General features: G+C 39.9%; 2 protein-coding genes and 1 non-coding gene across 5 annotated transcripts in view; 2 read left to right on the top strand and 1 right to left on the bottom strand.

The window, feature by feature from the left end:
• The window catches only part of LOC101175296 (lipopolysaccharide-responsive and beige-like anchor protein), a 174,521-nt gene extending 170,673 nt beyond the window's left edge, over window positions 1–3,848 (bottom strand). For 2 of the 3 annotated variants that reach the window (XM_078943356.1, XM_023957677.2), the window contains exon 1: window positions 2,865–3,848. In XM_078943356.1, the coding sequence (XP_078799482.1) occupies window positions 2,865–3,023 (159 nt within the window). In that variant the 5' untranslated portion in view covers window positions 3,024–3,848. The remainder of the gene's footprint in view (window positions 1–2,864) is intronic. The other variant, XM_023957676.2, reaches the window with a different exon arrangement.
• A 5,407-nt stretch (window positions 3,849–9,255) lies between these two features.
• On the top strand, window positions 9,256–12,302 carry LOC144990267 (small ribosomal subunit protein eS1). Its single transcript, XM_078943355.1, has 6 exons — window positions 9,256–9,415; window positions 10,038–10,141; window positions 10,333–10,520; window positions 11,313–11,521; window positions 11,614–11,723; window positions 12,134–12,302. The coding sequence occupies exons 1-6, from the start codon at window positions 9,354–9,356 to the stop codon at window positions 12,259–12,261; spliced, it is 801 nt and encodes a 266-aa protein (XP_078799481.1). The 5' UTR covers window positions 9,256–9,353; the 3' UTR covers window positions 12,262–12,302.
• On the top strand, window positions 11,969–12,040 carry LOC111948372 (small nucleolar RNA SNORD73). Its single transcript, XR_002874353.1, has one exon. It is a non-coding gene; the product is annotated as a small nucleolar RNA SNORD73 (small nucleolar RNA).
• Window positions 12,303–12,364: the final 62 nt, after the last annotated feature.

The following is a 12,364-nucleotide window of genomic DNA, read 5'->3' as shown; positions in this document are numbered from 1 at the left end:
TGGTTTTGCTTAAAAGAAATCAAACTCCTTTGATAACAGATTTTTTTTCGTAACCAGAAATGACAGACGTTTCCTGGTGTGGAGTAATGAGCAACTACTGTTTTCTTTCTTATCAAAAAAAGAGCTAATATAAAGTGAATGAATGCTTTAAAAAAAGCACAAAAAAGTACCATATTTCTCAGAGAATAAGTTAATCGTTTTTTTTCTTTTGCATCGTTCGTCTGGGGGTGTGTTCCATATGTGACTTTTGTAAAAAAAAAAAAAATAAAAAAATAAAAAAAATAAATAAACATTAAAAGAAATAGCATCAACCACTAGAGGGCACTGTAGGTGCGCATCAGTATTTGTTCCTGAGAACGCAGAAGAAGAAGCGCCGCTCAGTCTTAAGGCCTGTTCACACCGGGACGAATTTCGCCGGCGATTTTCGCCGACGTTTAACGCCTCGTGACTAAACAAAGGGCACCAACGAGAGTGTGCACACCGACGCGAAAAAACGCCACGCGTTAAAGCGTCAAAAAAAAAAAACGCCTCGGGTTCGTTTTTTTTTTTCGACGCGTCGCGTCGAAATCTACTCGACCAATGAGAATGGCGCTTTTGCTCACGTGTCTGGAGCTTCTGAAGTTACAGTAAAACACAACTTGGGGGCGCTCAAACACAAAACTGCCTTTCTGAGCACACATACCAGCGAAGAAGATAGACGCCAAGTAGCGTCTACACTGCCGCGAAGCAATAATGACGGACATTCTAAAACATCCCCGAACCAAGCACCAGTTGGAGCTACTGGTGCTTGAAATATTCATGTTTTCTTTGTTTGATTCTGACAAGCGGGTAAATACTTGCTCTCTTCTTCTGAGTGAAAAGCGACTTTAAGAAGCGTAAAGTTGCGCAGCGCCACCTTGTGTACAGGAGTATTTCTGTTTTACATTAAGCGCCATCTAATGTCAGGGAATGAAATTGCATGTTCACTCCACTCATCGTCAGCGAAAATCGCCTGGGTGTGAACACAAAAAACGTGGCGAAAAACGCTAGCGAATAACGCCTGGCGAATATTCGTCCCCGTGTGTACGGGCCTTTAAGGCCTGTTCACACCGGGACGAATTTCGCCGGCGATTTTCGCCGACGTTTAACGCCTCGTGACTAAACAAAGGGCCCCAATGAGAGTGTGCACACCGACGCGAAAAAACGCCAGGCGTTAAAGCGTCAAAAAAAAAAAACGCCTCGGGTTCGTTTTTTTTTTTTCGACGCATCGCGTCGAAATCTACTCGACCAATGAGAATGGCGCTTTTGCTCACGTGTCTGGAGCTTCTGAAGTTACAGTAAAACACAACTTGGGGGCGCTCAAACAAAACTGCCTTGCTGAGCACACATACCAGCGAAGAAGATAGACGCCAAGTAGCGTCTACACAGCCGCGAAGCAATAATGACGGACATTCTAAAACATCCCCGAACCAAGCACCAGTTGGAGCTACTGGTGCTTGAAATATTCATGTTTTCTTTGTTTGATTCTGACAAGCGTGTAAATACTTGCTCTCTTCTTCTGAGTGAAAAGCGACTTTAAGAAGCGTAAAGTTGCGCAGCGCCACCTTGTGTACAGGAGTATTTCGGTTTTACATTAAGCGCCATCTAATGTCAGGGAATGAAATTGCATGTTCACTCCACTCATCGTCAGCGAAAATCGCCTGGGTGTGAACACAAAAAACGTGGCGAAAAACGCTGGCGAATAACGCCTGGCGAATATTCGTCCCGGTGTGTACGGGCCTTTACGCCGAGTTTGGAGGATAAAGAATTCAACGCATTTAGTGATTTAACGTGATATTAAGAGTTTAGTTGTTTAGATAGCGTCTTCTTTATGCTGTACTTATCTAAAGAACTGTTCATATGTTCGACTAATTTCCTAGAGTCTTCCTGTTTCATGAAGCTAAATAAATTTCTCCCCAAAGTGGGACCTAAATAGGATTTTTTTTCTTCTTTATTGTGCATTTTTTGGCTGCTGCAACTTACAGTCCAAAAACGTGTTTATTAAAAACAAGCTCCACCTTTTCCTCTTTTTAGAGGATTTTTTTGTCAGTAAGATGGTGTGTTTTAATAAGACCACTGCCCCACATCATGGGAGGGGGCGACTTGACTCCAAACTGGAAGGATGAGCTGGCTTCCCCCCAACGCTCTTTCTACAGGACTCTTGTTGTGCCACACTGACAAAGCAGTTCAGCAGGTTTCCAACCTTCACCTCTCCTCCCACCTAACCAACTGAAGCCTGGCTGAGCAGAGGCCACGTTTCCTCATTACACACACTTTCATTCATTCTCTTAGTGAAAGCTACTTCATGCACCTGAAGAAAATACACATCTGGACTGATGAGGCTGATTTAGACCACCCGCTTATGTCTGGCCTGAAAGTGTCACAAAAAGTAGGGAGGCAGATGTTGTGCTATGAAGATCCTGCTGGACAGGGCTGCAGCCCACTAAGACACACTTGCCATCTAACAAACATCATCACAGAAACACAAGTTTGTTTGAATGATTTAAAAAAAAATAGTCCAACTGAGAAACTGTAAAAATTAAAAGATGTAAACACTTTTTTTTAACAAGTATGCATCACCAAGAACTCAGAGAGGAAGTGAATTGGCCTGATTTTAATAAATAAGAGGGCCAAATTATTTCCTCTATGATCACTAAAAAAATAACACGTCATTTGGATGGAACTGGGTTTTATCTCACAAAAATGATGAAAGAATTAACATGATTTCTGCACTTTCCTTTGCCCCTCCAAGTGTCGCAGCAGCAGCAGAGTGACAGTACTGTCTGTCTGTCTGTCTGTCTGTCTTAGTTTCTCCGGCCTGTGCTGAGCTCCCGTAATCAGCTTACCAGGTTGAAGACCGTCTCCACGATGTCCCGGTTGGAAACTTCCCCAACTTCCACCAGGCCGGCCAGCACGGCGAATTTCATGCGTATTCCGCGGATGGGCACTCCGGGGTTGAGCGCCGCGGCGCCAGCTCCATCCGCCGCCGGCTCCGCGCTAGCCATGGCTACGGAAGGACAGGTGGCGTTCACAGGTAGGGCACCTGTTCACCCCGGGTGGTGGTGGTGATGATGATGATGATGATGATGAGAGTGCAGCTGATGTCGGAGCAGAAAGAAGGGGCTCTGTCAGTCCCTCAGCTGGCTGATGATGGACAGCCTACGTGCTCATGAGCCAAAAAGGCTTTCTTCGCCCATCCAAACTAGGTCGTGAGTGGGTTCAAAAATAAAATAAATAGAGAGGGGGGGGGGGATAAGCAAAAATTTGTAGGCGACTGGAAATGTCACCGCTCCACAATGAAAGAAGTACTCTGCCCCCGGTGCGTAACTTGATGCCACACAGGCGAATTAATCCCTACAAAAAGCTGCGAAGTGCCCCGAGGCAACGCGGAGTAATGCAGGTGAGGTGGAACTCCTTTTCTGGCAGTTTTCCCCCCGCTTAGACAAAATTAAATCCAGTTTTTGTGTGAGGGGGGGTCTCTGCGCTCAGCGGTGAAAGCTACTGCCAGAGTTCACTTCAGCGGGTAACCGAAAACTCACAGACCGACGCGACAGCGGGGCGGGGGGAGTCCCTCGGCAGCTCCGGTAACACAGCCGGTGAAGGGACGAAGGTCTGCGCGGAGAGCTGCGCCAGACTCTGCAGGCTCGGTCTGATGACAACGCTGACCCAGCTGCGCTGCATTTGCTTCCTGATCTACCCCGGTAGCTTCAGCTCGTCAGCGCCATGACAGTGGAGCCCTTGAGCCAGGGACGCATGCGCAGTGGAGAGTCGGGCAGGCTGAATGGAAGGTGTGCCTCTCAGGTAGCTGTCAGGGTCAACTTTCTGCAGATCTGAATGTGTTGGTCCAGAGGTGGAACACAAGACTTAATTACATATTTAATTCTTGGTTTTCGGTTGTTTTTATTTTATTTTGGTGGTTATTGTTGCGTTTTTTTGTATACAAAAAGTGAAGTGCCTTAAATTTGATGCTGACTCACTGATCACATGGTTTCTTTATGTTGTATCATAAAAGCCTATTTTCCTTCAAAATCCACTGCATTGATATAAATGATGTGGCCATGACAGAATAATAAAATCATGTGCATCATCATCTGTTGGTACTTTGTTTTTTGCCCCAGTTCTTTTTTTTTGCCCCTGTTTGATACAAACAGTTATACAATATATTTTTTATAATATGTGCATGAAGTTTCAGTGGTGTTGGAGTACCCTGAAGGGTACAACACTTTCATTGGTGTTTCAATGGGATTTTTAAAAAAAAATTCAAATCATAATCCAATTAGTCCCAAAATCTAAATAACTTAAGAGAAACCATTTTACTACTGTACAAAACGGATATATTGATTCTAGTTTGTTGTTGTTGTTTTTTTTTTTTTTTTTTTTTGGGGGGGGGGGGGGGGGGCTCTCTGACTAAGGATGCAACGATATAATTACTTCACGATTTGGTTTAAACGCTGACCTTTGAGTCACAGTCTTGTTGTTTTGCTTCAGTCTGATATAATTTGTGTTACCAAAGTTCAATGGACTAACATACATTTCCGTTTATAAATCGAGAACTGTGGCAGCCTTAGTTCTGACCACATTTTTATTTATTCGTTTATTTTCAGTGCTGTATTCTTTTCATGTGGTCACTTCTTTTTACAATAACTATTTTATCTTCATGCTTTATGGATTTTTTTTCTATGCTGCCAGAGCCCTGTACTTCTCTGTGAAGATGAAAGATGAAAAGTACTGTACAAATGAAGCTACACTTGTTTTGCCTGAAACAATAAATCCACAAAGATGTACATTGATTATCTCCACTACTGTTTATAGTCTGTTATACAAATAGTTCAAAACAGGTATTTCTTGTGGCATACCTAAATTATTTTTCCCCCCAATAAAACCGGCCCCAGATTTTGTTGTCTTTGATGTGATTTAAGAGGAACAAATAAATGATGATGATGATGATGATGATGAAAACTTTATTTAAAGAAAAAAACACCCAACCACAGTGACCATTTTGTTTTATGCTAAAAGTCAGAGTACAGTCCATGCGCCTCTGTCTTGACAGCTTTTTTTTTTTTTAAATCGGCTCATTCCTTCAGCCTGACAGGGATGTAAAGCCGTAATGGGACTGTCATTTTTGGGGATCTTTAACCAAATAGATTTTGAGCTTTAATCGTGACTCAATTTGATCACAAGAACATGCAAAACATCCAGACTAAAATCCGGATTGAAAACTTTAAATTTGTTCTGAAACAGTGTGAAACAAAATCCAACATCAGACTTGAAAAGGTGCAATACATAAATAATAGAGATTTAGATCTCTATTATACATAAATAATCATACTACTAATATTAAACATTGATTCAATTTTGAATTAATCCAATGTTAACAATAGCTGGAATATCACGTTCACTGGAACAAAATAGAAATAAAGCTGGAGAATGGATTCAAGTGCAGCTTGTTCTCCTTTTGTTTTTGTTTTTTTTTACTGTATAGTCATAAACAGTGACGTGCGGTGAGGTTAATGGCTGGTGAGGCACTGACGTCATCAGTCAGATTTACAAACATATGAACCATACTGAGTAACTTATTCACCATTTAATTGACAACAGTTAACGTGTTTTGTTTAAAATATCATTTCAACGTGTTTTTTTTTTCATATGCAAACTGCAGCATAGAAAAAAGCACAAATGTTATTATCGTCTTACCTTTACTTGTAAATAAAGTCCATACGCCGCTCCTTCTGAAGAAAGTGACTTGCCGCTTGCTATCACTTCTTCTAGTATTTTTTAGCGTCATAATCTCAGGGCTCACTGGCGCCCCCTAACATGAGGCACAAGAATGTCTGGCCTCACCCAGCGGCTTTTTCGCCGGCGTTTAGCGCTCAGCACAAGAAACACGTCTCTCACATACAGTTATTTATAAAAACAAACACTGTACATCATATACATCTCCTAAATTATGTAAACTCAGCTCATATAGTACAAGTGATTGAACCGACATATAGAGAGACAGCAGTACCGTCTGACTGCATAGGTATTGCGCAATCCAAAGTGAGGCTCAGCGGGCTGGTGCCTCCCCGCACGTCACTTAGTATCTGAACGGCAAATGCGGAAATTCAGCGATTTTGAAAAGAAAAAAACCCCCAAAATGGTAAATTTAAATGGAAAATGACTGCAAGGCACAAATTACTTAACAAATTAATTAAATATAATCATTGAATTTATTTTTTCTCTTTTCATCCCATAATGACAGGTGAGGCACAGCCTCACCTGCCTCTCCTGACTGCACGTCACTGGTCATAAATATTGAGATGCAAAGCATTTCTGACATTACAAAGTCCCGCGGTTGCTGTACGTAGTTGGGAGGACAGACTGTGGGGGAGAGATTTGATGTATAAATTAGCACCTAACAAAACAGATGAATTTATTTTGACTTAAACAGTTACTTAAAATGTGTCAAGCTTGTTTTACAACATGAAATAAGAGGAGAAACTGTCTGCATCCTTAGGCAGCATAAACAGACAGTAATGTCAAGTGACAGCTCTGCCTTGCTTGCCTTTTCATATTACCTCCATCACTCTAACCCATGACACTTGAGATTCAGCCGGATAGATTCAATCTTCCACTTTCATCTGTAATTGCGTGAAAATGTCCAATCAAACGCCAGCCCATATATGTGCTATAAAATATGTCTGCTTTTTGGTCTCTCTTTCTCCTGATGACTTAATTTGTGCCCTGAAACGTGAATGAGAAGCTCCATGTTGCCACAGAGGCAGCTGGCGTCACTGAGTGTTTCCCTCAGGGACTCGGGGAGTCATGGAAGTCAGTGGTTGCACCCAACAGGCCCTGGCTCAGCCTCCATTTTAATGAATTGCAATCATCACTCATGCTGGGTATGCCCAAAGGTAGAGTTCTCCTTTTTGTTTGTTTGTACTTTTGTTTAGTTCATAGCTTAACGTTCAATACAACTCCAACTCTTTCACAGTCATTGACACTATTTTCATCTTCTCTTTCTAAGTGACCCCAAGTAGTTGTTCAAAGTTAAACATGGCTGATTAAAACCTGATTGCTGCTAATATTTTCAAATAAAGCATTCAAATAAAGCATTGTCCTCAAGGAAAATCTTGATTTGAGGAACTGAGGCAAGATTTTAGGATTAATTATAAACAAACAAATTACAGATAATGAAATTCATTATTTTCTAAACACATTAAAAAGCCATTTATACCAGAAAATGCTAAAATGCTGCATGAATAAATGAAGCAAATAAAAACAAGTCAAAAAAACGTATTTCATTTTGGGATCTGGATTTGGGGCATACATTTCTTAGTTCATACTATTACATGGATCAAAGGTAACGCAGCTGAGCATTTTAACAGCATCAATTATTAATGTTAGGAATATGGAGCATAAAATGGACAATATGACTTAAAATAATAGATGTAGGTCTCATAATTTTGATTTTGATAGATAATGTTAAGAGTGAGTTAACCCCAAAATATAAATACTTTCCTTTAGTCACAGTAACAGTTTGGGTGGGGACAGACTACGCAGGAGTGACTTGTTACCACAAGTCTTTCCTGTTCAAGTCTCGTCACGGTTCAGTTTTCAGTAGTAGTTTGTTTAATCTGTATTCATTCACACTTCATGTTGCGAAAAAACAAAATGAAAATATTCCTCAAAATGTGTAAGGTTCAAATTCTATATACACAAATAAAACTGTTGATACTCCACTGTTAACTAAAGAATATTATCTAACAAAACAAGTTTAGCTAAATGTCATGATAGACTGATAGAAGTCACATTGCTGTTTGGAGACCTGATGTTTACCACACTTGACTTCAACTATAGAAACAGAAAGGGAGAGCTGTCTCAGGAGATTGGAAAGAAAACCCTCCACAAGCATTTTACAGGTAAAGGCTCTGAGCAAATCTCCAACCAGCTTGATAACAGCTGCACGTATCATTCAGAAGGTTATGGTCAACAAAATAGAGTTTAACCTCCATGGAGCCTTCTACGACAGGAAAACTGATGACATTGAAAGATAGAAGAAAGATAGAAGAAAATAATTAAAAAGCAAAAAAACATCTAAAAGCATTAAAAGTAAACCCCAATGCTCAGTATCTTATTGAATAAAATTAGTGTTTCAATAAGCCACAAAGTAGCTGGAAGAATTTTTTTTTTTAAATATGTTAGCTTTTTGACATATTAATGATGTTAACAGAGACAATAATGAGGAAAAACCAAGACTTTTTCCACAGTGAAACATGGAGGAGGTTTGGTCATGGTCTGAGACGTCTTTGCTACTTCTAACAAAAGATATGTTGATGTGTACAAGATATAATGAAATGTCAAGGTTACAAAGACATTATGAGGTGAAATGTGCTGTTTAATGTCAGAAAAGTGGGTCTCCCAATCGGTCACAAGTAACAAATAGGATAATGACCCAAAACACAAAACAGCTTTAACCCAAGAATTGCAAATAGCACCGGATTATACTTAAATTGACTTCTGTAATACCTAATTTAATCCTTTTCTAACATCTGTGTAATGAGCTGGGACATGCCTTCTTTCAACCTCTGGCAGTTAGAGCTGTGCTTATGATGAGTAGAGGAAAATGCTTGTTGATAGGTGCAGAAGTCACTTTGATGATTGCTGATATCCTTTGGAGAGTCAGTGATTGCCATGTCTGATTTTCAGTAAAACACTTTTCATTTTCACTTTTGTCCCTTATAAGTTGTTCAAAGTATTATTTTGAGGTTAATCCCATAATAATAAAATGGCACTAACATTTCCATCCATGTGTTTATAATACAGGAACATACATTCAACAACTGTCTGTGACATTTTTAAGTACAAAAGAAGAGGAACAGCATTTGTTGTGTCTGTGAGGTATTTTCCCATTTCAGAGCTAAGTTAAAATTACTTTGGAAAAAAATGTATTTTTTACATTACTATCTCAAAATTTTTTGTAAAGCATGTATATATAAATTTACTTTGTTCTATTAGGACATTGATCTGGACCTAATAGTCACTCAACACTAGCTTTAAATCAGAAATCACACTTATGAATAACAAACTATTTGGATTTTTTTAATGGTTTTAAATGTAGCTGTTTTCAAAAACTATCTACTTAAGAAAATAAGCCTAGATCTGATTTAAAAAATTGTTAGTGTTAAAACATAAAAGCACATTTGTTTGGAATGTCATCTTTGCAGTATACCTGTTTTTAACAGCAGAGGGAGCTAATAAATATTCGAAGGGAAGACAAATCTCGCGACCCCTGACCGCCTCCTTAATTCTCGCGAGAGTCCTTCTTTCCTCCTCTTTCACTCCCTTTAGCCAACATGGCAGTCGGCAAGAATAAGAGACTGACCAAAGGCGGTAAAAAGGGTGCCAAAAAGAAGATGTAAGTTTGAAATTCACGCATTAATTAATGTGCAAACTTTAGTGTTTTCGATATCTGTTAATTTGTTGTACGAAAATGGAAGGATGAGTCTGATAAAAAGCAGATGGTATGAAGTCGCTGCTCGTCTTGTCGCCGGCCTGTGTGGCTCTGGATGGAGTTGTAAAGTGCTACGTAGTTTAACATAACGTTTATACTCTATTTTATACATTAAGTATCATAACACCATATGTAGCATTAATGTCGTAGTGGAGTTTTATAGACAAGAGAGGCTTCCGTGTATTATCACAGGTCAGATGGGACTAATTGCTATGAATGCTAACTTACGGTTAGCATGTTTGTTTGATTTAGTGCGGCTGAAATGCAGCCAAACCTGAAAAATGAATGTCGCTATCCTCCTATATTTGTGGCCTATAGAAGAAGTATCGGGTACAATTTAAACAGACTGCGTTCTTCATTGATGTTAAAAACTTTAATACTTAAAAAGGTGACTTCCAAAAGCATGATGCTGTGCAAAGCATGCTAATGCTAAACGGAATTTACCAAACTAAAGTAAATTAAAATTTTTCCCCTCTGTCAATTGGATTGTTGTGAGTTCCTTAGATCATGTTTTCTGTTTTTTCAGCGTGGACCCTTTCTCCAAGAAGGACTGGTACGATGTCAAGGCACCGGCCATGTTCAATATCCGCAATCTTGGCAAGACCTTGGTTACCAGGACCCAAGGAACCAGTAAGATGGTCCATAAATTTACAGATGTCTATTTTTCAGCAAAAATAGATAAACTTGTCTTTAAACATGACCCAAGAGTATCATATAACAGTGTATACCGTAGCTGCGTATGTGGTAAAACATGTCCAGATTTTATTCTTGCTTGTGAGATTTAGTTCAATTTCTGAGCTGTTTAACTTTCTACCACCCAGAAATTGCCTCCGACGGTCTGAAGGGACGTGTGTTCGAGGTGAGCCTTGCTGATCTGCAGAACGACGAGGTCGCCTTCCGCAAGTTTAAGCTCATCACCGAGGATGTTCAGGGCAAAAACTGCCTCACCAACTTCCACGGCATGGACCTGACCCGGGACAAGATGTGCTCCATGGTTAAGAAGTGGCAGGTAATGTTTTTAAGATTCATTATTCAATCTTGTTGTAATAAAGCTTTGGTGCTTTCTGCTGGTTTCTTAAGGCTTTAATTAGATTTACAATTTGAAGTATTTCTCAGTGGAAAATGCTCTAAAAGCCAGTCGGGTCTGTTAATGTGTCCTCACTTTCCAGCTGAACTTCCTAAGGATGACTTTTACGATGAAACGTTATTTTATTTGTGTATATTCACCATTTTGATCCCACCATAAGGTCACAACAGGTGGAGGCTTTTTCTTACTGTTAAACAGGTTCAGTTTATGGCCATCTTTCACGTCTTTCAGTGGTAGCTCTTTAATAAATTCCCCGTCACCCTTGTGCTCTGTTCTATGCAACAGGGTGTCATTTCCCCCCAAACCTTTGACATGCAGACATGTATAGTTACTTTAATAATAAAACTTTAAGTCATGGTTTGTTTATATTATGAAAGACATGGCTTATTTGTAATTTTGTTTCTTCGTGATTCATGAATTCTCAATTAGAAAAAGTTCTTTTGAATATATGTTTGTGTATTTACATGCAGCATGTCCCCAAAAACAAATCGGATTTGTGATTTTGTAAACCGTTTTAAACACAGAAAACATTTTGAACTTGGCTAAACTAAAACTTGGTCTTATCTGCTTACTGTTGGGTTTGGACTGTTTTTAAATGCAACAGGAAATCGCTGTTGGGTTGACCTGATGAAAAACATTTAAGGCTAATGCGGCCGTACTAACATGAACCCCTGATTTTTTTTCAAACCTGTGTTTTATTCACAATTTCTCCAGACCATGATTGAAGCCCACGTGGACGTGAAGACCACTGACGGATACCTGCTGCGCCTGTTCTGTGTTGGTTTCACAAAGAAGCGCAACAACCAGGTCAGAAAGACCTCATACGCCCAGCATCAGCAGGTCCGCCAGATCCGCAAGAAGATGATGGAGATCATGACCCGTGAGGTTCAAACGAACGACCTGAAGGAAGTGGTCAACAAGCTGTAAGTTAACTGCATGAAATACATATTTTCTGTATAACGGCAATATTTTCTTTTCTTTGAATTAATTTGCGGTGTTGGATGTTGTACTTCAGGATCCCTGACAGCGTTGGTAAGGACATTGAAAAGGCCTGCCAGTCCATCTACCCCCTACATGACGTCTACGTCCGCAAGGTCAAAATGCTGAAGAAGCCCAAGTTTGAGTGTAAGTATTTCTGAGGTTCTTTATTGGGTCAAAATGTTGTTTCACCAATCAAAACTGCAAAATATAATGGAAACAATTCCACTTCATTTAAAAATAATTCAGGTGAGCAGTTGGATTATCACAGTAAAATGTAAACTTTGCTTTAAAAAGGCTTTATTGCAATAGGTTTGGTTCTAAATACTGAGCAATGATATGCACATTATTATGATTGTGCGTTTGTTGTGTAGTCCAACTGCTCCTTTGGGAACGTGTGATGACATTTTGTTTCGGTCCCAGATGACTGCCTGATTACTTTTAAATTGAGATCAACTGATGTTCCCTTATGAAGCAGGGCGTCATGCACTAAATGTTAAACCTTGCTTTACAATTTTAGTCTGTTTTTAAAGCTTTGTCTTTGTGTTTGAACACAGTGGGCAAACTGATGGAGCTGCATGGAGAGGGTGGTGCAGGCGGTGCTGCAAAGGCATCTGGTGACGACACTGGAGCCAAGGTGGAGAGGGCCGATGGCTATGAGCCCCCCATCCAGGAGACCGTCTAGGAACATCCCAACAGATTTAATAAACATTGTAAATGACCAAACTACTTGTGTTTTCTAGTTACCATGACATTTTCTTTGCACAGAACATGTACTGCAGTTTTTT

This window comes from Oryzias latipes, assembly GCF_053564925.1.
Source record: "Oryzias latipes strain Hd-rR chromosome 1 unlocalized genomic scaffold, Olatipes_Hd-rR_3.1 chr1_Y".
In the NCBI taxonomy this organism is placed as follows: Eukaryota; Metazoa; Chordata; class Actinopteri; order Beloniformes; family Adrianichthyidae; genus Oryzias; species Oryzias latipes.
Note: the sequence above shows the minus strand (reverse complement) of the source record. Positions and strands in the feature narration are given on the sequence as shown.

Coding starts and splice junctions, on each gene's coding strand:
- LOC144990267 (XM_078943355.1), top strand. CDS start 9,354: ATGGCAGTCGGCAAGAATAAGAGACTGACCAAAGGCGGTAAAAAGGGT. Junction 10,142..10,332: donor TACCAGGACCCAAGGAACCA/GTAAGATGGTCC, acceptor TCTACCACCCAG/AAATTGCCTCCGACGGTCTG. Junction 11,522..11,613: donor AAGGAAGTGGTCAACAAGCT/GTAAGTTAACTG, acceptor GTTGTACTTCAG/GATCCCTGACAGCGTTGGTA.